The following is a 26696-nucleotide window of genomic DNA, read 5'->3' on the forward strand; positions in this document are numbered from 1 at the left end:
CCCTGGGCAGTCCTACAGAATGGCTAATGCAGAATACCTTTTCACAAAAAAATAGCTACCATAATCATAAAATGCTTACTTACTGGAAACTGTCTTTGGGGGCAAACCTCGTAAGACGGGGGTCCTCAACCTTGGCAACTTTAAGACTTGTGGACTTCAACTCCCAGAATTCTGGGAAGTCCACAAGTCTTAAAATTGCCAAGGTTGAGGACCCCTGTCTTAAGATATAGTTTTTAACTACACAATTTTATGAATGATGACTGAAATGGGATGAAGAAGGCTGTTATGTAGACTATATAAGAAGAATTGTAGATAAAGTCTAGGACATGCTTGATTTCTGGACATGTCCTTGGCAGCATTGTAAGGAGTGGTTTTTCATTGCTTTTTCCAGGACTTTCTTTTTTCTTTATTTTTTAAACAAATTTATATATACATTTTTCTTGTTACTTCTTCATCCCTGGCATTTCTTAATGGTTTCCTAAGTATTGACCAGGTGGGACTCTTTGTCCTTTTTTGAGGTTAGCGTAGTAAGTCAGTTTTGTTCTGGATGTAGACGAATAGACATCAGTTTTCTAAACTGAACTGAGTGTAAAGTATAGGGGTCATACAAACAAGTCCAACTCCACCTTTTAGTCTCCTAGGGGTGCTCTATAATTTCAGTTTACCTTTATCTTTCTGTGGACAATTGGACACTTAAACAAAGCAGTAAGTTTTAACTAATCACTATTTTCACTTTGTAAGAAATTCCTATGAAGCCTATACAGTAATGAACTCAGAAAGATTTATAAAGAAGATGGTAAAGATTTGCTTGCCACATGGTGGTCTCTATTTCATTATAAACAGAAGAACAAACAAAGTGTGGCGGTGCAGGGAACCTGAAGGAGATCTATCACAGTGTAATGATTAAGATGAGGACAATGAATCAGGAAATATAAGTTCTACTCCATCCACCACCATGAAAGCTGTCTTAGTGACTTTGGACTAATCACAGTCTTTAAATCCAACTTAACTCACAGGACTGTGCTGGTCAATGATTATCGTTGTGGAAACCCAGAGAGATGAGTTTGAGCAGACAATATTGTGACTCTTGCAAAACATAAGAAAACATTAAAAAGAGAGTCAGAATGGTTCCCTGGGGTGTAGGAAAGAGAAAAAGGAAAACAAAACCAGACTTTTGACATTCTGTTACTACAGTTTAGATCAGTAAAGTTCCACTCATTCTTAAAGAGTCTATTTCCTGTCCTGGCTTACCTAAAAAGGCTGACAATGGTAAAGATTTATTTGATTTGAGAGTTGTTAGGTTGAAAAATTAAAGAAGGATTAGTATTCATGGCATCTTGAGCTCCTGAATGTATGATGTTGAATATAGAAATTAATACATTCAGGAGCTCAAGATGCCATAAATAGTAATCTATTTTATTTAATAATTAATTAATGTACCAAAGGAGGTTCCTGCAGTCACATAGATGTATACCATTTGCATTCTCTATACTCAGTGCATCAGGGATGTTCTTGTAGACACATTTCAAAGTTCCTATTCTGGTTTCCACCTATTACTATTGCAATACTGCAAGTATATGTACTGGTAAGTATTGTCTCCTTTTCATTTAAGTTAGTATCTACATAAAAAGTTTGTTAAATTTTCATGTTAATGTATGTGACAATTACATATATAACTGCAGCCTATTTTTTATTTGGGGTTCCCCCCCCCCCGATGTTTCATTTTAAATACCCTTTTTCCAGGAAAGAGTTCACTGAAATGTGTATCCTTATTATCAAAGATTAAATGAAAACTGATCCCATCCACCTGGAATATTGTGGGGAGTTCTTAGTTCTGGCTTCCAAATTAAATTAGTTCTGCACAGATTAAACACTGGCCATGGTTTATAAAATGTAGATTAGCCATTTGTCTTGTCAAGTTACTAAATGTTGCTTTTAACAGTAGAGATACTCATAGCAATTTCTTTGTTGTGTGTGATGTAAAAATGTCCCTCAGTGTTGTGAGATCAAAAAGCAAGATGGATAAAGCCAAGAAAGAACTGACAAACTCTTTGGGAAGAAGTCCATATCCTCCATATCCCAACAGCCAAAAAGTAGACTCTACTCCAGGAACCAGCTCAACTCCAGTGAACACTTCCTACAGAACATTCAATAAGAAATATCCAGTGGTGAAAGAACGTGGATTTTATTCTGATGTCCTAACACCTGGTGCTTCAGATCTCTTGGGTGTAAGTATACAAAATCTCACTTCTCTGCCTTTTTTTAATATACAATAGATAGATAGATAGATAGATAGATAGATAGATAGATAGATAGATAGACAGACAGACAGACAGACAGACAGACAGACAGACAGACAGACAGACAGATAGAGATGGATATGGAGATAGATAGATAGATAGATAGATAGATAGATAGATAGATAGATAGATAGAGACATAGATAGTATATATAGAGAGATAGAGATATATATATAGAGATAGATAGATAGATAGATAGATAGATAGATAGATAGATAGATAGATGATAGATAGATGATAGATAGATAGATAGATAGATAGATAGATAGATAGATAGATAGATAGATAGATATGGATATATAGATATAAATATGTGGGAAAAGTGCTTTGAAGCATGTGGAAAAATAAATAGCACTTGTCTGCAATTTCTTGCTTAGAATTGCACAGCAACTAGAGAGAATAGCCATAGAAACCTAGGGAAATATGAAGCTGCATAGTGGCACAGTGGTTAGAATGCAGTACTGCAGGCTAATTCTGCTGGCTGCCAGCTGCAAGCAGTTCAGCAGTTTGATTCTCACCGGCTCAAGGTTGACTAGTCTTCCATCCTTCTAAGGTCAGTAAAATGAGGAGCCAGACTGTTGGGGGCAATATGTTGACCCTCTAAACCACTCAGGGCTGTAAAGTACTGTGAAGCAGTATATAAGTCTAAGTGTTATTGCTATTAAAGTGTTGCAGATAGATTTTATGTGAATGTCCCTGTGTTCTTCAAGGCACCTTTTGGCCTTGAATCTGAAGCACTGCACAGCCCAAGCAAATATATAAATTCTGGATCTATCTTTTCAATAGGGAGTAATTGCTGATTTTCTAATTCCATTCTTTGCCCAGTTTCTATCTTTCTTCCCCTCAAGCTATTCTTAATTTGGATAGGAAGTTAGAAAATAGATTGTTTTCAGTTCTCTTCTAATTTCTAAGGGGAGAAATTGCCACTGGTGAAAGAAAGCTGCAGTCTTTATTCAATAGTATCTCAGATGCTTTCATAATTAGCTTGGCTTTCCCATAATTGTTATACAAGGGCACCCCATATGTTGTAATTCTGGCTTCAACTTATTTGCTTCAATAAAATTTAAGAGCTTGAAATTAAGTTTTAATAATTAAACTGAGAAAGACTAGACTAGGAAAAACAAAATAGAAATGCAAGTAAAGATTGATTTATAATATCAGAGGTTAAAAAAAATCTACTTTATGGTTATTGGAAGTCATTCTAGATACAGTATGATTCAAGAACTATACCAGAAGCTGTATTTTTTTTAAAAAACAAAAACAAAAACCAGTAGATTGTATCCAAATGTGTCCATTAGATGTTTGAATTCTCAGTGACTTCTGCAAGAGATTGTGCAGATGGGGGAATATGATGTTTGTACGTATCGTACTGAGGATTGTAAATATGATGTTTCCTATGTTTATATTTATCCAAAACCTCAGTACACATAGAAACAACTGCAGGTTCAAAAGTGATTATTTTCTGAACTAAAAGTTCCACTCATCCATACATTCATGCATCCGTGAGTAACTATTTGACTTAAATTCAAGAGAGGGTTCTGGCAGGCTTATGGTGGTACTGGCAATAGTTTACCTATTTTCTTTGCCAGACTTAACCTAACTCATTGCTAGATTGGAATTCCAGCAGAACTGAGTAAGGATATCCATTGTGCGTAATACCTGGACCTTTATAATGGCTCCAAAATGCTACCATTTTAATAAGTGTTGCACCAAAATTGAGTAATTCCACTTGCTGCCTTTCTTAAAAGACTCCTTGTAGGTATCCAATGAAGGCCTACTACTTTGTCCTGTTTGGGTGGGAACTTCTCTTGTTCTGAGAATATATTTTTCTTTAATAGCTATCTTTTGTTTTGTCTTCTTAAAATGTTCACTTGGTAATTTTCTATTTATTGTATGACCCAAGGAGTGACAATCAGTGCTCATGATAATTACATAGGGATAACAATGTGATGCCACATGCAAAGGGAAGATAATTATAAAGCTTCCATTGTATGTGTAGATTTCTCCTCATATAATATCAGATATGCAAGTAGTCTTTGACTTATGACCATAATTTACACAGGTAAGTGAGAACTTTGTTAAGTGAGTTTTGCCCCATTTTACGACTTTTCTTGCCACATTTTTTAAGTGAATCACTTCAGCTGTTAAATTAGTAACCTGGTTGTTAAATGAATCTGGCTTTCCCCATTGGTTTTCTAGCCAGAAGTTTGCAAAACATGATCACAAGACTCCAGGACACTACAACCGTCATAAATATGAACCAGTTGTCAAGCATCCAAATGTAAATCACATGACCATAAGAATGCTGCAATGGTCATAAGTGTGAATAATGGTCCTAAGTCACATTTTTCAGTGCTATTGAACCTTCGAACAGTCACTAAATGAACTGCTGTAAGTTGAGGACTACCTGTAGTTGTTGAGAATTTTAGGAAATTGCATGTCACTGAATTGGAGATTCCGTATTTTCTTCTCTATATTTTGTACATATACAATTCTTTATCTTGCTTCTTCTTCAAATCTTTCTTGTGTTTAACTTCAGGATATATGTACTGGTCCCAATGTGCACCAGGATTTATTGCAGCAGTCAGAGCTTGAAGAGCACACACCAGAAGGTAAACATACAGCAAAGAATACTGTCATTACTTTTCTTACTGAGTAATAGGAAAAAAAGTTGTGCTCCTGGAATCCAGCAGTGAAAACAGTGAAGAATGAGAGTTGATCATATAGTGTCAAAATCAGCAGAGCACCTGAGTAGAATAAAAACAAACCAGAAAAATTGTAGGTTTATAAACAAGTATATGTGGCTACCGTTTTTCTGTAAAGCAAGTGGGAATAAACATCAAGAAAACAAATCTCCAATTGCTTAAGCTCCTTGAACAAATGTTTGATTTTGCTTTGGAGATATGAGAGATGGCACAATTCTTATTCTAAACACCGTGTACCTTTGCATAACAACAATATTTTAAAATATATGAAACGTTGGAAAGAGGATGACATTTTGGATAAGCGATAAATAAAAACGAAGGTAATCTCAAAACAGCCATAGTTCCACAAAGCTCTTACTCTTTATGCAAAATGAGCAGATCTGAGAGTGCTTCTAAATCAGTCTGTCAGTGGATGAACTGACTAAACAAATGCCAAACACAAACTAACCAGGAAACAAAGGTTTATTGATTAATTATATGCCAAGAAACTGGTGTCAATTCTTAATGACCACATTAGTAGATTTTTCACCTGTTTTAATGTCTCCAAATTGACCCTTCAGATCTTCCAATGATGTACTCTTTATCATTGTAGTTTAATTAATCCACCTTGTGGCTGGTTATCCTCTCCCTCCCGGGCATTATAGACTTTTTCAGCAAGCTAGGTTTGCATAATGTGTTCAAAATATAATAATTTGAGCCTGGTTATTTGTGCCTAATGTGAGTACTCTGAATTGCTTTCTTGTGTAATCTGTTTGTTGAGTCTTCTCCAATACCAAAGTTCAAAACCATCAATACTTTTTCTATTTGGTAGACGGGTGGCCATGTACATTTGTTTAATAAATAAATAAAAATGTCCTCCTCCCTCAAAGTCCAACATTTGGTTTCATGGAGTGTCACAAGGAAAACCAATGCCAGATGATTCTAATTTTCATAGGTATAAACCCAGCATGGCATCTGAATGCTTTTTTCAAGCGTGTCGTTACCTTACCTGTGGTATATTTCTTAACTGCTGTTTAGCATTAATATTGATCCTAAATTATCTTCATTAATTCTGTAATTCTGTAATTGATCTTCATTATCTTATTCTAAGACTGGTTGCTGTATCTGTTATTACTGATCTGGTCTTCTTTATATTTAATCTTAGTCCCTTTTCACTGTGCTGCTTGACTCTCATTACTACAGCTTCCAAAACATTTTTATTTTTGATCAAAATAGCATAATCAGCATAATGTAGATTATTGATTTTTTCTTCTTCAGTTTTAAATGATGCTCATCTTTTTCTAATCCAATTTTCCTCAATATATATTCAGCATCTAGGTTGAATAAATAAGTGAGAGTATACAGCCTTGTCTCACTCCTATGCTGACTGGAGCCAGTCTATTTCACCATGTTCTGCCCAGACTGTGGTTTCCTGTTACGTGTGAAAGTTTTGCACAAAACCAAGGAAAAGTTCTGGGATTCCCATTTTCCTAAGCACCCTTCAAAGCTTTATACAGAGGAGAAGCTGATAAAAGGCCTTTCTATAGTTAGTGAAGCACTTTTTGAATTCTTCCTAGTATTTTTGGCTGTAACGTTGCCTCAGCAAAAATGTCACTTGTTGCTTAACTTTTTCTAAAACTAGCTTTAACATATGCATCTCCCTTTCCATCTAATATACATTGGATGGTTCTAAGCATTACTTTGCTAGCATGTAAAATTAAAGAGATTTTATAATAGTTTGCACAATCTAGTTTGCACAATCTCCTTTTTTTGGTATTGGTATCTAGACTGACTTCTTCCAATCGGTTGGCCACTATGTAGGTCTCTAGACTTTCTGGTATAGTTTAGTCAGAACCTTTACTGATTCCTCTTCTGTTGCTTGTCATATTTCTGTAGACATTTCATGAGTTTCCGCAGCCTTCTGACATGGAAGGTTTTTTTTTTATTATTATTACATTTATATACCACCCTTTCCCTGAGGACTCAGGGCGGTTTACAGGGAATTAAAAACCAACAATACAAAAGTTAAAACCAATTTTAAAAAGATTAAACTAACCCTGTGCAATTAAAACCCCGATTAAAATAAATTACTCCTCAGCCTGGGCCCGAGAGCTCAAAGAGCCAGGTCTTCAGGCCCCGGCGGAATGAACGGAGGTCGGGGGCAGTCCTCAGCTCCACTGGCAGCTGGTTCCAGAGGGCAGGCGCCCCCACTGAGAAGGCCCTATCCCTGGGTGTCACCCGCTGGCAATCTCTTACCGGTGGGACCCTGAGCAGACCCTCCCTGTGGGAGCGCATTGGACGAAGGGCATTTGATGCCGGCAGCAGGTGTTTCCTCAAATACCCCGGACCCAGGCCATGTAGGGCTTTATAGGTAATAACCAGCACCTTGAATTTCACCCGGAGGGCAACCGGAAGCCAATGCAGCTCACGGAGTAGAGGTGTTACATGGGAGTATCGGGAGACCCCCATTACAACTCGCGCGGCCGCATTCTGCACCAGTTGAAGCCTCCGAGTGGTCCTCAAGGGCAGCCCCATGTAGAGAGGGTTACAGTAGTCCAAACGGGAGGTCACGAGCGCATGAGTAACTGTGCGTAGGGCATCTCGGTCCAGATAGGGACGCAACTGGCGCACCAGGCGAACCTGTGCAAAAGCCCCCCTGGTCACGGCTCCTATGTGGTCTTCAAAATTGAGTCGTGAATCCAGGAGGATGCCCAAGTTGCAAGCCCTATCAACGGGGGGTAACACCTCACCCCCCATCGTTAGAGGTGGAATAGTCTGGTTAGCCCGAGATGCCGATATGCACAGCCACTCAGTCTTGGCGGGATTGAGACGAAGCCTGTTTCTCCCCATCCAGACCTGGACCGCCATCACGGCGAGGGCATCACTGGGTTGGTTCGGGGTGGAAAGAAAAAGTTGGGTATCATCAGCGTACATGGAAGTGATCAGAATAATGTCCTAAATTCATCTTCTAGCACTAGAGGTTCTTGTAAATAGGAAATATCTTCAAAAGTATCTCAGATATAGACATCTCTGTAGAGAATTTCAACATACTTTTTCATGCTTGCTTATCTTCTTTGAATCAGTTTCTATCAATGGTGTCTTTCAGTATACCAATTTGAGGTTGAAATTTTGTTAATTTGTCTGTTTCCATCTTCAATGTCTTTATAGATGTCATTGTAATACTGATTCACTAGTATACGAAATCCCAGGCTTTGTAACTTATTTAACAATTTGATTAAAATATGTCTTCTGAGGGGTCTGAATCTGACTTGGTATGTCCAAATATAATTCCTCATTTGTTGTAATAATAAACCATTCCCCCTCAAGTACTGATGGGCTACCTCACTTGGATATCTATTCAGAGTATGCGGGTAGACTTCATGACCTGAGGGACCTCTTCTGGTTTTAGGATTCAGTTATTCTAAGACTTAAACCCAAAAATTTGACATTATTTTGGAGGAATTATTTTTATGTTGGGTTGTGTCCTAGCGAAAGAAATGTAATCACACAGAATTAAATCTCAGTTCTGTATAACCAGAACCATTACTATGCTTACAAAATAAATAAATAAAGGAGCAAACGTTTCCAGCAAACCCATACCTGCATGCCTAAAATGCAGAATACTGTCAAATCTAAAATTAATGATGCAAAATCTAAGATTGACATGGTAGATAGATGAACAAGCTCAGAAATCTCCTTCCCTTCCTAATAGAGATTTATCACAAATTTAGTCAGGTGACCTTTTATGATTTGAAGTTGGTTCATAAGGGGCTTTGTCTTATTGTGGATATTCTGTTTTAATTTTCTTGTTTACTCTTTCCAGCTTGATAGCAGAGATACAGTAAGGATCATAACACAGCAGGTTCTCTGATGCAAGTTGATTTAGTAGTATCCAAAGCCATTAATAACTATAGGGTTATTACATTGCCCACAGCTCCTGTGGTATTCTGTGATGCTGAGCGTGGTTGTGGCAGTGCCTAGGTACATATTTGATTACAATACTTACTTTAGCTTCTATCAGGAACTGCCCTCACTAGGTAAAAGGACAGGAGCAGGCAACTGAAAAGGGATGAGCTGATTTAGATTACATTCTAGCACCTCCTTGCACTCCTAATCATTGTGTTGAACTTCTAACCAGTCTTAACTTAGAACAGAACTGATTTTTTTTTTTAAAAAAGGAGCAAATAATATATATTGTTTCAATACAGAGGATCACGCAGTATAAAGCAGCGTTTCCCGACCTTAGGAACTTGAAGATGCGTGGACTTCAACTCCCAGAATTCCCCAGCCAGCTATGCTGGCTGGGGAATTCTGGGAGTTGAAGTCCACGCATCTTCAAGTTCCTAAGGTTGGAAAACGCTGGTATAAAGAAATCACAAACAATTGGGCAATTGAAGCAAACTGTAGATATGTTGTTTAAACTAGGACAGGGAGAATAAGAAATTACATCAATGTTACTTTTAATCAACAATCAAGATGCTATGGCCCAAGAGTAAAACAAAATGCTAACCAGGTTTGCTTGGGATTAAACAACTCTTAGTCAGCACTGTTGTACAAACATAACCTACTTGACAATGGTGCAGTTCTGCAGCTCCAATTACTCAGTTCTTCAAAAAAACGAGTTGGAGACTGAGAGCAGCTGAAAAAGCAAGGTTTTCTATACAAACTCATTGGCATTGTCCTGGCAGCTACAAAACATGCTTCTTTTCCACTAATTGGTTCCCATGCCCAAGCCAAAGCTACTGCTGTCTGGCTAACCCATGGAGAAGATGCTAATGAGATCAAAACTTGACAATGTTTTCTGATATAAGGGACTAATGAATACTAGATATTAGTTGTGAGTTACAATTCTATATTCCTCCAAATTATGAGGTTTCACCAGTGTAATTATATGCTACCAGAACCATTATGATTAGATTAAACGTATATGAACTGGACCTCTAGCAAATCTGTTCCTATGTTGTGATAAAAATGAACCTTAAAGATTATTTAAGGAAAATATATATATTTAGCTATAAGGAATTTGAGGAACACTAGTGCCTCAAAAAAAAAGGGATGCGGTGGCTCAGTGGGTTAGGACGCTGAGCTTGTCGATCAGAAGGTCAGCAGTTTGGTGGGTCGAATCCCGAGTGCCGCGTAACAGAGCGAGCACCTGTTACTCATCCCAGCTTCTGCCAACCTAGCAGTTCGAAAGCACGTAAAAATGCAAGTAGAAAAATAGGGACCACTACGGTGGGAAGGTAACAGCGTTCTGTGCGCCTTTGGCGTCTAGTCATGCCGGCCACATGACCATGGAGACGTCCTCAGATAAGCGCTGGCTCTTCGGCTTTGAAATGGAGATGAGCACCATCCCCTAGAGTCGGAAACAACTACCACGCATGTGCAGGGGAAACTTTACCTTTACCTTAGTGCCTCAAAGACTTTTAGCTGACATTTACAAGCCCTGTGTTATCTGCTTTCTATATTCTTATTTCCTCTATTGGAATTTTTCCTCCAGATTGCTCAGGGACCTCATCTTATGGGAGCTTATAACAAACCTAGGATCTAAATTAGTGTTAGGATCTAAATTAGGATGAGAGTGACTGGCTCAGTAAGGTTACCCAGTGAACTTTCTGATTGAGTTGGAATTTTTGCTTACATCCTCCTACACCTATGCACCTCATTCGCTTTTGGTAACTAAAGAAAACTTAAGCATTATTGATATTGAATGGAGCAGTTTCTCAGCTTATAGTCATATGTTTTCACCACCTCAGCATAGAATAGTGTATACCGATAATTAAATCAATAAACATTTATTCTGTGATTTTTTTTCTGAATTTTGTTTTTTGTTAGTCTCAACATTTAATACACCAGAAAATATTGGACTTATCTTGGATAATCAGCAAATTGGACCAACTACACAAATTATCAAAGAGTCAGATTTTCCACTGCAAGCATATAAGCCCAAGATTCAAATTCCATTTGAAGTGCTTCCAGGACAGTGCCCTCGAAAGATTGCAATTGAGAGGTATTTTCATCCTGAGTTCAATCAATCATCCTTTGCTTACTTATTTTATTTATTTTGGAAATATGTAAGATCACCCCTCTACAATGACTTTGGACAACATACAGTAAAAGCAATTATACAATACAATTATTGGTATTACAAACTTGGGGGAAGAAGGCCTACTGTATTCACCTCAGGCACCTAATAGATCCTATTGATTTCCAAAGAGCTTTTGCAGGGTTTCCTGAAGCCTTAATGGGCAATTTTCCTGTGTGCCTGGCTGATCTCTGAAATAAGGGGTCACTTGCAAAGCTTGATATAACTGCTCCTGAGTGATAATAATTTCAAGGGAATTCCTTGGTTTTCTGAGGAGCACCAGGAAATGAAACAACTTAAGAGACACTTAAAGCAATGCTAGCATTACATGAATGCAACCAAACATGGATAAGAACTCATGGTGAAGCACATGCTGTGGTGCTAAGAACAGTGAAACATGCATACCTCTCAGCTCAATTATTTAAAGTGAGTCAGTCTCCCCCCACCAAAGGAAAATGGACATAGAAGATCTGATGAGCAATTGAAATAAATTTATAAAGCATATCGGGGATAAAATAATTCCTGCTCAGAGTTGAATGCCAGCTGAGCAGGTGCAACTGTGAGGAGGAGACCTTGTTATTGAGGTGCTATGTGATAGGTTCCTCCTGTGGATCCTGAAAAGGTTGACAAGGTTCTCTGTGCTGTTAGTTTGGCCACTTGTAAGTAGCAAGACAATGAGTATGGGTAGTAGGGAGAGACTGTTATTCAGCCTTTTCAGTTTGTGCAGCCATATTATCTGGTGATCAACCTTCCAAGGAGTGGACAGCAATGATGCAATGGTGGGTGTAGCTAAAGCAAAGAAGGGATGGGATCTCTCTCTTTCTCTCTCTCTCTCTCTCTCTCTCTCTCTCTCTCTCTCTCTCTCTCACACACACACACACACACACACACACACACACACACACACACACATAAAAAACTGCAAAGCAGAATCAGAGCATTATACGTTGCCAGCCTCTGGTTGATTTGCCAGTCAAATCGGCTCTTTCTTTGCTGCTGTTCAGCAGAGCAGGAAAGAAATTGCAGACATGGGATATTTAAGTCATAGTTCCCTTTTATTACCATGGAAACAAATGAGTAGCAGCAAAAAGGCATTGGCCTCTAATGGAGCAGCTTTCACTAACCTTACAAGACTATAGGAATCTTTAGGTTTATCCTCCCTATGAAGCTGCCTTTGCCCACTGTTCATTTTTAACAGAAACAGGATTTCAGAAAAGGGATGGGAGTGGGGTATACTCTAAATAGGGAAAACCTGATGGATTAGAGTTTTCCCACCATTAATGTAGGCTTGGATTGGATTTAGGTATAGGTCATTCTGCATAAAATTGGGTTATCACTATCAAATGTATTACTTTTCCCATAACACTGAAGTGTTATAGAGAATTAAGGCTGTCACTGACCACTAATCATGATAGCTATATTTTAGTTCTATTATTGGAACTTTTCCCAGTCTCAGGGAACTTGCTTTCAGAAACACAATGAAAAGTGTATTGCTTTCATGTCTTACTTATGAGCTTTCCTTATGTTTCACTCTGGCTATGGTGAGAAAAGGATTTGGACAAGGTGGTCTAATGTAGCATAGCTCCTTGTTTATTCTTACATAGAAAGATTCCTTGAAGAAACAATGATCTACTGATAGATGTACATTAATTTGGGATCTTCTTCAAGATAATAGTGTAGGCACATTAGAAAATCAGTTAGAAAATCTTTAGCAGCATTTTACGGTGGAGGCTATCTGAAATATAAGTTGATTGCATCTTTAGTAGCGATATCATTAGCTAATGAAGGACTTGTTTGAATATAAACCATTTCTTCTTGCTGTTTAATTAGGAAAAGACGATTATATCTCAGCTTAGATATCACAAAACTTTTAAAAAATGCAGGAATAGATTCTAATGAGCTGATGCCAAGACACCAAGACCCTGCTAATTTACCAACAATTGAACAAAACAAAGACCCTCTTTTCCCCATCTATCTACCATTACAGGTAAGATGAGGGAATTATTGGTATTTGTGTTCCACTGTGGGGGTTCCCTGGCCTATACCAGACATTTATCAAAATGTTTGTGATTTTATGATTTTTCATCATCTTTTCCTTTGCATTCATAAATACCCAATTATTTGGAAGGTGCTGCTGTCCACTATCCCTAGCATGGAATAGATTCATTTAAAAATTAAGACTTTGGTTTGAGTGGCGAGTGGAAGTCAAAATCACCATAGTGCTTAACAGTAACTATATGTGTTTCATGGGGGAAAGTTTAATGATTGGGAGTCTGGTCCTACAAAAAGTAATGTACATAAAACTGCCTCAGAATAATGACTGCATTCCAGAGTTAACAGGACATTTCATACAGCCCAGGTTATTTTTGAGTGAAATATTAATATGCAGTTTCTTGATTATGATTATGTGCCATCAGATCAGTGTCAATTCTTAGCAGTCACATAGGTTTTCTCCATGATTATAACTTATTATTTATTTAGATTTTTGATGATGAAGAATATGATTGCCGGACCCCGGAAGAGTGGCTATCTTTGGGAGTAGAGCCTGAATCTCCAGATCGGAAACCAATTCCAGGAAAAGCACTCTTACCTACTGATGATACACTTGGACATGGTAAAGTACAGAGGATACAGAATTAACTTATAACAATGATTAAAAGAAAAAAAATACAATGAAATAGCTTTTATCCCTTCCAAGTTTTATATTTGGAAAATTAATTGGGAAGGAAATATGTTTTCTTAGTTTAAATAAATCTATTTATTTACCGGATTTATATTCCATGGCTGTAATATTTCAGAGTGATTAACAAAGTAAGACATAATATAAGAACATTAAATAAAACATAATAAAAGAAAGCTTGGAACTAGCATAAAAATTATAATAATTTCTGAGAGTAATATAGAAATTATTATAAATTAAATCTGCTACATAATAAGTAAAAGAATGGAAAAAGTAGGTTTTTTTACTGGAAAATAAAGAACATTAGTGGAAGTGCCAGATGAGCCACTTTGAAGAGACAATTCTACTAGTGGGATTTTTTCATTGCTCATGGCACTTTAAATAGAAACATCCTCCCCCAAAAATTCAGATTACACTCTCAGTGAATATATAGACTGATACTTAACAATTTTTTTAAAAAATATATAACTTGTCAGGAATATCTGATTTTAGCTTATTTTCATGAAAACTGATTCTGTGATGCTCAACATTTTGAGCTTTGATGTCAGTGGGTCTAAGCCAGGGGTAGGCAACCTTGGCTCTTTTATGACTCGTGGACTTCATAAAAGAGCCAAGGTTGCCTACCCCTGGTCTAAGCCATCACATTTTTTGTTGTACCTCCCTATGAAATTTGGTATTCCATTGCCTTTTGCAGAAGTTATAATTTAAGAAGTAGTCTCTGATTTTTATCTCTTTGTCCTAAATGCCCAACATTTAAATGCCGGAGACTTCAACTGGTGCAGAATGCAGCCGCGCGAGTTGTCTTGGGGGTTTCCCGATACTCCCATGTTACACCTTTGCTCCGTGAGCTGCATTGGCTACCGGTTGCTCTCCGGGTGAGGTTCAAGGTGTTAGTGATGACTTACAAAGCCCTTCATGGCATGGGTCCGGATTATCTATGGCAACACCTGCGGCCGGCGTCAACTTCCCTCCATCCAGTGCGCTCCCACAGAGAGGGCCTCCTCAGGGTGCCTCCGATCAAAGAATGCCGATTGGTGGCCCCCAGGGGGAGAGCGTTCTCTGTGGGCGCACCAGACCTATGGAACCGCTTACCGGTCGAGCTCCGGATGGCCCCCGACCTTCGCTCCTTCTGGCGCGATCTCAAAACCTTCTTTTTTGAACAAGCTGGCCTGGTCTGACGGGATGGGGTTGGGTTTTTTATAATTAGTTTTAATTTTTAATATGTATTAATTACTACGGGCATTGTTGTTTAATCACTTTTAATTTTTGTATCTTGTTTTTTATTATGTATTGCCCTGTTCACCGCCCTGAGTCCTTCGGGAGAAGGGCGGTATATAAATTAAATTATTAAATTAAATTAAATTATTAAACATGAGATTTTTGTGAGATATTTTTTCATGAAGCATTGAATTGTTAAGATAGGTTTTCAGCAATTTTGAAAGAAAAATACTTTATTTAGAAACATTCTTTTATCTAAATACACACACACACACATATTGGTTAGTTTATAAACAAAATAAATATAAAAACAAGAAAGAAAAAAAAACTAATTTAGAAGCAAGAAAAAAAATAATATTAAAGCTTATAAAAAGCCATAATAAAATACATAAAATTCACAGCCAAGGTAATCCCATTGATTAAAACAATCAGTGCAGCGACAGAACTTGTCAGCCTTACAAGTTTGATCAGACAAGAAACAGGACCTGATAAGCTAATTCTACTTTAATGCTACAGTAACAGACTCTTGCAAATTTGAAAGCACATCTCTCCCCCTTCCCTGTCCACATTTCTACTGCCGGCTCAGCTGCCTTTTATCTGTCTGGTTCCTTGGCTACATCTCTTTACTCTGTTTCCCAAAGTCATTTCCACATACAGAATCGTCTCCACCAAACTCCCCAGTCCTCATGCCCATCGGGAAAAACATTCAGGGTCTTGCGCAAAGCCAACTTGTTCCGAAATCTATTAAAGTATTAAGAAAGTCTGGGATCAAGAACGGAAAGGGTGGTAATTGCAGCTGCGTGAAATGAAATTTTCGTAATTCCACTATTCTAATTAGGGCAATTGTGTAATTGTGAAACTGTGTTTGTCATTAATACCTAAGGAGATCCAAAAAGCCACACACTGGTCTATAAGTGGATAAATGTTGGAGTCTTGGATTATGATGAAGAATCAAAACTCTACTTGGTACATAAGACAAACCAAATGGGCCTTGTTCGAGATCTCAAAGGAAGATGTGTAATCAATGGAGGAATGACAACTGAAGGTGGGTTTCAATTTAGTTATCATCAGAATGCAGGAAGGAAGGACAATTTCTATGCCAGTTATATGTGTGTGTGTGTGTGTGTCCTTGTCCTGGTACTGATATGAGCCAGTGTGCTGTAATGGCTAAGATATTGAACTGGGAATCCAAGTTCTAGCTCCTCCTTAGACATGCATGCTGTCTTGAGCTTGAAAATAAAAGGCAAGATATAAACCAAATAAATAGACTGTTTATTATTTGTTAAAGACAGGCCCTCACAACACAGCCTTCATTTCTGTGCTAGTCAGCCACTAAGCTTGATCTGGCAGGAAACTAGGATTGACAAACAGAAGAAGCCCTCACCTATAGATAAATCCTATGTTGTTGCATAGAGCAGAAACTTAAAGATACGCCACTCCAAATTGTCCCCCTTCTCAACTGGCTGCAGGTCTCGGTGCCCCTGTATTTGCACATTAGCTGACAAAATTGAAATTAGCCTGGTAATCAACTTCTTTCTTTTTTTTCTTTAATTTCTTATAACATTCCTCTTCCTCCAAACATTAAGTGCATTCTGCTAAAGGTGGCATATGCCATCTGACATCTCCCCCAGCTCTTTGTTATCCTTGTTGTCCTAGAGAACCACCTCCCCTACTATCCTTCAAGACTAGCTCACCAGAGAGGTAGCTTCCTGTCTATCTGAACCCTTCCATTCACTGGAGGCTTGGCAGATACATCTGTTTTCCTATTTGCTGCTGAACTTGCTTTCAAAAGGGAAGGGCAGGGAAGCAGAGGGTGGCCAGGCTCTAGATGGTGGTAGTAGTGCTGGAGCTGGTGGGGATCACCATGCCCATGGCCAGAGACAGCTGTGACACGGGAAGGTAACACGGCTCCACTGTCATAGCTTCTTACAGCAACTCCTGCTGGCCTTGTTTTAGGGGTGCAGGAAGAGGACTGCCACGGGGAGAGCAGTTTTCCAGTCAGTATGCTTTCCCCCATCTCGAAGACAGGAATAAAGGACATTCGTATCTTGTGTAATAAGAAGTCAAATGGGGGATATAGTGAAAAGTCAAAAATGTCACTGTCTGCCTCTGTGAAGGCCTGTATGGTACTACTGGATCGCTGCTGCGTTTCAGTCCTGCTGAGGGCAATTTAAATGAGGAAAGTAGAACAGGAGGAAAGGGTTAAAAGATGGTCTTGTTGCTTTAACTAAGAAGAGAAACAAAGCAGTAGGCCACCTGATCAGAGAGCTTCTGCTGTCTCACTTAATTAGACATGTTGGCATTTTTCCTCAGTAATCCTCTAAGTCTCATATTTGATTCTTTTATCCATTTTTTCCCCAGCAAAAAGGCTATTAACTGGACAGTTTTGGATATTTAAGCTTTCACATTTTCTGTTGTCTTGCTTTCTGATCTCTGCCTAGGGAGACCCCCACTGATCGCCTGTCAGTATTGGGTGCCTCGGATCCGTTTGCTTTTTCTTGCTGAGGATCCTCGTCATTTTGCCCAGCGTGTGATCTCAGCCCACAATTTGAGGAAGAAGACACAGGCACTATTGTTATATAATCTCTATGTGGACTGTATGCCAGTAGATGGATTGCAAAGCATTGAAGAGAGAAGTTTGCAAAATATGAAACAAATGGCAATGCAAACTTCACATCTAAGGAAAGAAAGCCAGTAAGTTTCAAAATACTTTTTCAAAACTTGTTTTTGCTCTCCAGATTATTAATTTTTGTCAATGGCAAGAAAAGCCCAGCAAGCTGGGTAAAAATAGAACTTGTTTTTTTTCCTCATTTCCCTTTTTGTTCCTTCTTTGCTACTCCTTTCCGTCCTTCTGCACATGCTAGAAATATAGCATTATGTGACAAACAAAAATGAAGAAAGAAAATGAGTAAATATAAATAAGAGCAGAAATTATTTGAATAAAGTTAAGTGTGATGAGATGCAGCTATAATATGGATGACATAGTATTACCAATCATTTTTACACACAAATATGCAGTTTTACAATTAAAAATTGTTAAAATACATGGGGGCAAAAGGTGAAATTTAATTGATTTTCATAGATTCTTCCTTTTGTTAGAATTTTTTTTGTGATTCACGAATAATCACAAATTGGGAAATGCCAATGCACACTCAATGCGTATACATTGTTGGGAAATGCTAACGTGTACTCAAATGAGTATAATCAGCATATTATGGTATTGAATAGAAGTGTTGGAGATCTGTGAATAAGAAGTGAGATTAAGTATGAAAACAATCTTGATGTTTGCATTCTATGTATTCTATGACTTGAATAATTTGAGAGGCACAAGCTAAATGAATCATGGTATAATACGTCAATTCCATCTCACTATATTATGGCAAGAATAATCTAATTAGTACCTAGGACTAAAAGTATTTATGAATCATCTATGATTAGACAAAAATCTGATTTTACATAAAAGTGAAAATAATACAATGAAATGCCTACAGAAACGTTTGAATGTATCCATCCCAATAACATCCTACTTCCCTTCACCTATTTTTTTGTATTTGTTCATCCCGCCCTAAATTAAAATACTGTGAATTATTTTCCTTTTGCCTTTCTCCTTGCATATTATACTAACTTTGCTCTGTGTGTAGTTATAACAGTTCAGGCCTAGCTGTCACAGGCGAGTAGTTGCACAGATTGAGACATTGCTCTCAGGGTATATATCTCCATGCTCATTATAAGAGTTATCATTCAGCCACTTTATTAGGCCCAGATGAGTGTCATTGTTAGGTGGAGAAATTTCTTCCAGATAAGTATCAATACTTACTAAATGCTAGAGAATTTGCTCAAGTATCTCCTGGTATGTCTCCCTTTCATCTTAGGCCATTTGCTTTAGGTTTGTTAGTTTCTTGTATTTTTTAACTCTCCCATCTCAGTAACATACAAGCATTTGTGATCAATTCACAATTATAATGTATTGTGCAATTGCTCCTAATTCTCTCTCTTTTGTATAATGCAGCCTTAAGTGCAACATAACTATGCTCCATTTTCTTTTAATCTTGCCATTCCGTTCTCCCCCTCATGAAACTCCATTAATGTGCTGCAAATGCTTTTAATGAAGAAGCAAAGCATAAGTGAGCACAGGAGAAATGAATATGGGACTAGAGGTATATGAGTGACACAGACATATCATTTTGAGAGGTCATTGTTCATTCAGTTAATTAGTTTTTTAATTATGCTTAAGGATTTTACGACGGCTTCACCTCCTGGGAAAGGAAGTGTCCCTAGACTATGAGCGTACTATGAACATGATTAACTTTGACAGAATTGTCACTTCGAAGCGTCAGATATTTTCTTATGTCACTCTGCCTGAGAAAGAGGAAGAGAGGGTACCAGAGAAAGGTAGGTAACACATGACAAAATGCACAGAGAGAGAAAGAGAAAAGAGAGATTATAAAATGCTTATAAGATGATATCTTTTGTGCTTAACTTCAGATTGCAATTAATATATTACAGGAGATACTATAAAAAGAGACTGTAGTATCACAGATTTTCTATTAAATACTGTTGACGGGGGAAAAAATTCATAACCTTTTTTTAAAATATACTAAAATAGCAATTTCCTAAATCCTTAATTTGTCGAAATTAACATTGGCCAACAGAATTGGTTCTCGATTTACAACCACAGTTGGGACCAGGATTTCCATTGCTAAGCAAGGCAGTTGTTAAATGAGCCATGCCTGATGAGCCATGACTTTTTTGCCACAGTTGTACGGTGAATCACTGCAGTTGTTCAGTGCATGTGGCTGTTAAGCAAAATCAGCTTCTCCCATTGATTTTGCTTGTGGAAAGCTGTTTGGGAAGATCACATGACCCTGGAATGGTGCAATCATTGTAAATATATGCCAATTGCCAAGTGCCTAGATTTTGATCAGGTGACCATAGGAATGCTGCTACAGTTGTAAAGGTGGGGATTGGTGGCAAATAACTTTTTTTCAATTCTCTTATAACTTTGAACTGTTGCTAAATGAATGGTTGTATGCCAAGAGCTACCTGTATGTAGCTCCATTTATTATTTTTAATGTAATCTAAAATACAGTATGATATAAACTTCTTTCTTATGTCCCAGCAAATAGTTAAAGTTAGTTGAATTATACTCTTGAAATAATGGACACTCATTACATCAGGGGTGTCAAACTGCCAGCCTGCGGGCGGACATGTCATCCGGAAGCCGCGGCCACCCCATTGCCGGCAATGGCAAAACTCTCCTGATGCGTTGCGCAATATCACGTGATGTCGTGAGTTTGACATGTCTGGTTAGATTGTCTGATGTAGTCCAAATGTTTTAGACCAACTCTAACCACTCACAATTAACATAACCATGGAATTGTAAGAATATCTTACAACTGTAGCTGCTTGCTTCAGTGAATAAAATATTTAAATACAGTGTTCCATATTCTGAAAATTCAGACTTCTTAGTCCTCTGACTACAATCCTAGATATGAAAGCTTGTGTTAATGCTTGGTGAAATTTCAGAGGACAGATAATTGGATGGATAATTGGAATTTTATTGGTCAATAGAAAGTGTAATCATAATAAGTAAGTGTAATAAGTGTAATCATCTTTGTTTCCTTTCAAAATAAGCAGGTATATCTCAGTTATATGCAAGAGGTTTTTTTATATTCCTAATTTGTTCCTGCATCTGATTTGTTTATTTCTTTATTGAATGGTACAAACGTATTGAGTGCTAATTTTTGCATTTGCTATATCTGAAGACTTCGTACCTAAGAGATAATTTTTGAATTCTTGTTTTAAAGAAGTAGCCAATGTGTGGAAAAGAGGCCATCTGCATGGCCCATTTCCTTCCCAGGTTTGTGAATTAACTTAAATTTGTATGGAGACAAAAATATAGACCATCTCAGCATTCTTGGAGATAGTATGTGGGGAGTTTGCTTATCCATTGTGAATGGCCCCCAAAAGGGGTTTGTGGTCAGTGTAGACAGTGAAATCCCTGCCATATAAATAATCATGACATTTCTTGACTCCAGCCACTATGGCTAAGGCTTCTTTATCAATTTGCGTGTAATTACGCTCAGCAGCAGATAAGGTTCTAGTATAGAATGCAATAGGAACTTGTTTCCCATTCTTCTCTATGTGGCTTAAGACTGCCCCCACCCCGTAGGGAGATGCATCACATGCAAGACATACAGGTTTAGACTCAATGTAATGAGTTACAGTGGACTTTTCTGAAAGAAGGGCCTTGAGATCCTGGAAACTTTTTTCATGTAATTCAGTCCATTTCCAAGGGGCCTTTTTTATCAAGTAGCCTGTGGAGGGGCTCTGCTATTTTATATTTATATTTAGTTACATTTATATACCGCCCTATTCCCTGAGGACTCAGGGCGGTTTACAGGGAATTAAAAAATCCACCATACAAAAGTTAAAAAACCAAATTAAAAAATATTAAATTGACCCTGTATACTTAAAACCCCAATTAAAAATTTCTCCTCAGCCTGGGCCTGAGAGCTCAAAGAGCCAGGTCTTCAGGCCCCGGCGGAATGATCGGAGGTCGGGGGCAGTTCTCAGCTCCACCGGCAGCTGGTTCCAGAGGGCAGGCGCTCCCACTGAGAAGGCCCTATCCCTGGGTGTCACCAAAACAGACTGAGGCTATCTGATTAAAAGAGGATGCACAAGTATGCCTAATGCTGGAAACCTAATCAATTCTTTCTTTTTTGTTATTAAAAAATGTTACATGAAAGTTTCAAGTGACCAAAGGAAGTTGGTTTGTTAGTTGGTCTAATCCTGTGAAATATTTTAATTATGAAAATAGGCTAAAATGTATGCCAGGATTGATACAATCTAGATGGTTGTGCTTGCATACATTGCATGTCACTCTCCAGTGAATAGAAATATGACCTGGATGACTGAGAATCTCCACAGACATTGTGTTCATAAACATTTAAGCATCCTTGTATTTATCAACTTACCAAAAGGCAATACTCAAACTGATATACCAACCAAATGGAAACCAGGATGATTTGCAATTATAGAAAGGTATGGAGAGATAACCAATTGTGTTAGCAGAGCAAGATATGTTGTTTTTATTCCACCTGCATTGTTTGTCTGCTTGCTGCTTCTTTTTACTCTTTTTTGTGTGTTTTGCATAACATTGTTTATTCAAAAGGGAGCAAAGGGGGCAGATATGGATGTATCTATCTGCATTTAAGAGGCATGCTTGTGAGACTGATTACTTCAATAACGTCTTTCTTTTTATTACCAGGGCTCATTGAAGTTCCAGAATATCCGTTTAATGAGCAAAGAGAAACTTTTAGTTTTGTCTCTCTCCTGACACGGCCAGAGGTTATCATGGCTTTGTGCCAGGTGCGAGATGAGTGCAATAAAACCGCTGCAATGTCTCTTTTCCATTCCACCCTAACTAAGTATGGACGACTTGAAACGTTTGAACAGATTCAGACCCAGACCTTTTCCCAGGTAACAAGGCAGATTCTTTGCAGGGATCAGATACACAAATGTAAGGGACTGTGTGTTTCTGAAAGGACTGTAATACAATGGTAGAAGATTACTTAGGCCAGATAAGACTTGTGCTTACTGCTCTTCAGAACATAGAACTCCCTCTTTCACTTAGGCTACTAGTTGATAAAACTAGAAGAAATGCACACACATGTTTCTTTGGTCATGGGGTGGGATAACAACATAACTATATATACTAATGGAAAAAATAGATCACCAAGTTAGCCATAATGATACCAATCTTATATCAGTAAGCTTGGAAGTCCTCCAAGATCTTCAGGCTTTCAGCTTCCAGAACAGCCCACTGAGGACTAACTATGCTCAGCAACCAAGAAATGTTGGCTGTTTAATTTAGATTGAGGAGAAATAGCTAACCTAAGCACCAAACTACACACTGAATAAAATCAACTCAATCTACAACATGGTTCAGAGAGCATATATTTTAGGTTAGAATTCATGCTTCTATTATTATTATTGTCATTATGTATAGCTTAACCACAGATATATTGGACATCGTGAGAAAAACTTTGAATAAAAAACAGGTACTGTTGATTTCCAAACACTGTTTACTGTTTTCATTCCTGAATCCCAGAGTTTTAGTTTGCAAACTGCAATAACGAGGTTCAAGAATGAAAAGCTATGTATGCATGTTTCTACTTATTATGAACCTGTTTACACAGAAGAACTTCCTAAACCTTCTTTTATATATAATCTAGCTCAAGATCAAAAATAGCCCAGACGTTTAAGAAGCACCCACTTAAAAGAAAAATAATAGGAAATGTGCAGGTCAAATATTTAGAGGAGCTAATGTTAAAGCTGTTTTATGTGGGGGGGAAATAGGCAAGATCCCATAAAATATAATAGCATCTGTTTATGGGCTTTTCAAAGGAAATAGTTGGATATTTGAAAGAAAAGCTTCTGTGCTCCTATCTTAGGAAAACCAAGAGTTTTTGTTTGTTTTTGCTGTGCTTGAGAGTAAATGCTATACTCTTCTTAAAAAATAGATTATTTCAGTGTAACATTCTATGGGGAAAGATTTGTTTTGGCATAGATTGCTTTGGGAACTGTTGCTGTTATTAGCAGAATGTTATTAAAGTACAATAAAATTCTTCCTGTTTACAGAATAGTATTCTGTGGACCATAAAACATGTAATGTCTATAGTGCTTTTTTTTCCTAGACAAAGCAGTCTCAGGGGGATGATTTAAAAGGGAATACGGAGGTGGGGAGAGAATCTAATAGATATACCTCTATTTTTTCCACTGCAAACTTCATTCACTCCTCCTCTACTATCCTCCAAAAGGGATAGTAATAGAGGTATATACTAATGCAAACACAAAGTCAGAGAAGAGAAGGATTAACTACCCACTCCCCGTTGCTGCATTTCTTTAGGGTCGGCAAGTATCTATTGCTATATCCATTTAACATGTAATTTCAAGTTTGAAACTAAAATGAAGATTCTTTTATTCTTTTGTTTTGACTTCCTGCAGATTTCAATGTTCCTCAAGGATACATGGATCAATACTCTAAAGATAGCAGTGAGAAGCAGCCTGAGGGACATAGGCAAAGGCTGGTATAACTTATATGAGACAAAATGGGAAGTATATCAGATGTCCAAGCTTCATCAGTTGATGGAGCTTATCAAGTTTATGTTACAAGACTCTGTACGTTACCTGGTCCAGGACTCGCTTGTAAACTTCACACAGCTCTTTCTGGATGCCTGCCACAGTGTCCTGGATTGCCCTGAAAATCTGACGTGGGGAGAGGATCTTGTTAATAGCCCATACAAGTAAGACAATTAGAAAATGCCTCTGATCTGAGAAATCAAAAGAACACTGAGCAATATTTTTGAAAGGTATTCCATTTCCTATGAGCTGAGCCTTTAGATGTATTTTGTCTTTTCTAAGGTTCCTGATGAGCTAGTGCCACTGCAATCCAGCATTTCATACATCCATATGGATTTATTTCATCCTAGGATGAGTTCTGGGTCTTTGTGATCTCTTATTATTAACTCAGTTTGGCAGCTGAGCCATCTTATTGTTGGCTCAGCTAAGATATACTTGAAATTGCTGCAAACCTACCTTGTTCTTATTTTTTGGAGATGCTCAATGAAGCATTTTGTTTCACCTAGCTTCTCAGCCTCTACAGCTTTCAAGGGAAAAAGTGGCAACGGCTTTTCAGCTTCTCAATCATCCCAAAGAAACAACCCTATACTGTAAATGATAAGAACCTAAAGTAAGGATACAAAAGGGGGTGGCAAAGAATTTAATTGATTTCAGTTTAATTTGAATTTAAGATTGCCTTATCCAGCAATTTCTCCTGCATTCCTATGGCTCCTGGAATAATGCCTAGAAGGGAAATGCTGGTAAATGTGAAGGGCAGATAGCCCTTATTGTCTGCCTGAATTCCATGGAAATCTGCAGTTGCGGATAACAAAACTTTAGTTTATTTTTTAAAAAAATTATTTTAATACTTTTACAATAACAGAAAAATAAAAAAACTGACTGAACAAAACAGAAAGATACAAACATTATTTAAAAATTCCATGTTATGTAAGAAGTGCTTAAACATAAATGAAAAAAATACAACCAAAATATTAAGTATTATGTCATTACAACAGTGAAGTTACAATTTTAGATATAATACTCTAATGCAAACATGCAAGTGTGTGTGTGTTTGTGTGTGTGTGTGTGCGCACGCGCGCACTCACATGTCTGATTCTCAGAGACTGAACACATCCCCGCAGTTTTCTTTGCAAGGTTTTTCAGAAGTGGTTTGCCATTGCCTCTTTCCTTGGGGTTAGAGGAAGTGACTATCCCCAAGATCACCCAGCTGGCTTTGTGCCACAAGTGGGACTAGAATTTATCTTCTCCTGTTTACACCAAACAGGTTCTGTTTATCTATGTGTGTGTGTGTGTGTGTGTGTGTGTGTGTGTGTGTGTGTAAAACACACTTTTTTATAACCCCTTGTTTTTTTTTGTATAGATGAGTCCTATATTTTATTATACTTATCCAGACAAAGTCTACATCTGTAGATAATCCTTTCATAAGTGACAAGTGTAAATCAGATCTTCAAATAATTGAGTAAATAGGTCTATACATTTATCTTTCCAGTGCTGTTATATTAGTTTTTTTAACTCTAGTAAGGGCAGGGCTTTTTTTGTCATAGAATGCTCAGAACGGAGTTCTGGCACCTTTTTTGGATGGAACCTTGTAGGGTAGGCAAGGTGGGTTGTATGGCATGTGTGAGTTCCGGCACCTTTTTCTTTTACAAAAAAAGCACTGAGTAAGGGCATCAATATCACAGTAGTCCAAGTCTATGCCCCAACCACCGGTGCTGAAGAGGATGAAATTGACCGGTTCTATGAAGCCCTACAGCACCTAATAGAACTAACACCCAAAAATGATGTCCTTATCATCATGGGAGATTGGAATGCTAAAGTAGGAAGCCAAATGATAACTGGAATAACAGGCAAGTTTGGCCTTGGAGTACAAAATGAAGCAGGGCACAGGCTGATAGAATTTTGTCAAGAGAATACGATGGTGACAGCAAACACTCTTTTCCAACAACCCAAGAGACGGCTTTACACATGGACATCACCAGACGGTCAACACAGAAATCAGATTGACTATATGCTCTGCAGCCAAAGATGGAGAAGCTCTATACAGTCAGTAAAAACAAGACCAGGAGCTGACTGTGGCTCAGACCATGAGCTTCTTGTTGCAAAGTTTCGGCTTAAATTAAAGAAAGTAGGGAAAAGCGCTAGGCCAGTCAGGTATGAATTAAATCATATCCCTGTTGAATATACAGTAGAGGTGACAAATAGATTTAAGGAATTAGATCTGATAGACAGAGTGCCTAAAGAACTATGGACAGAGGTTCGCAACATTGTACAAGAGGTAGCAACCAAAACCATCCCAAAGAAAAAGAAATGCAAGAAAGCAAAATGGCTGTCTGAGGAAGCTTTGCAAATAGCTGAGAAAAGGAGGGAAGCGAAAGGCAAGGGAGAAAAAGAAAGATATGCCCAATTAAATGCGGAATTCCAAAGAATAGCTAGAAGAGATAAGAATGCCTTCTTAAATGAACAATGCAAAGAAATAGAAGAAAACAATAGAATAGGGAGGACCAGAGATCTTTTCAAGAAAATTGGAGAGATGAAGGGAACGTTTCATGCAAAAATGGGCATGATAAAGGACCAAAATGGCAGGGTCC

General features: G+C 37.9%; 1 protein-coding gene across 1 annotated transcript in view; it reads left to right on the forward strand.

Moving 5' to 3' along the window:
• Positions 1-2018: 2018 nt before the first annotated feature.
• Positions 2019-26696, forward strand: part of DNAH1 (dynein axonemal heavy chain 1) — a gene marked incomplete at its 5' end in the record, with an annotated part of 178122 nt that continues 153444 nt past the window's right edge. Inside the window, 10 exons of the mRNA XM_083353407.1 lie at positions 2019-2228; positions 4840-4912; positions 10817-10991; positions 12897-13053; positions 13548-13680; positions 15848-16009; positions 17406-17658; positions 19199-19356; positions 22235-22446; positions 23974-24272. Of these exons, the coding sequence (XP_083209533.1) occupies positions 2019-2228; positions 4840-4912; positions 10817-10991; positions 12897-13053; positions 13548-13680; positions 15848-16009; positions 17406-17658; positions 19199-19356; positions 22235-22446; positions 23974-24272 (1832 nt within the window). The remainder of the gene's footprint in view (positions 2229-4839; positions 4913-10816; positions 10992-12896; positions 13054-13547; positions 13681-15847; positions 16010-17405; positions 17659-19198; positions 19357-22234; positions 22447-23973; positions 24273-26696) is intronic.

Source organism: Vipera ursinii (genome assembly GCF_947247035.1).
Source record: "Vipera ursinii genome assembly, chromosome: 2".
NCBI classification, from domain to species: domain Eukaryota; kingdom Metazoa; phylum Chordata; class Lepidosauria; order Squamata; family Viperidae; genus Vipera; species Vipera ursinii.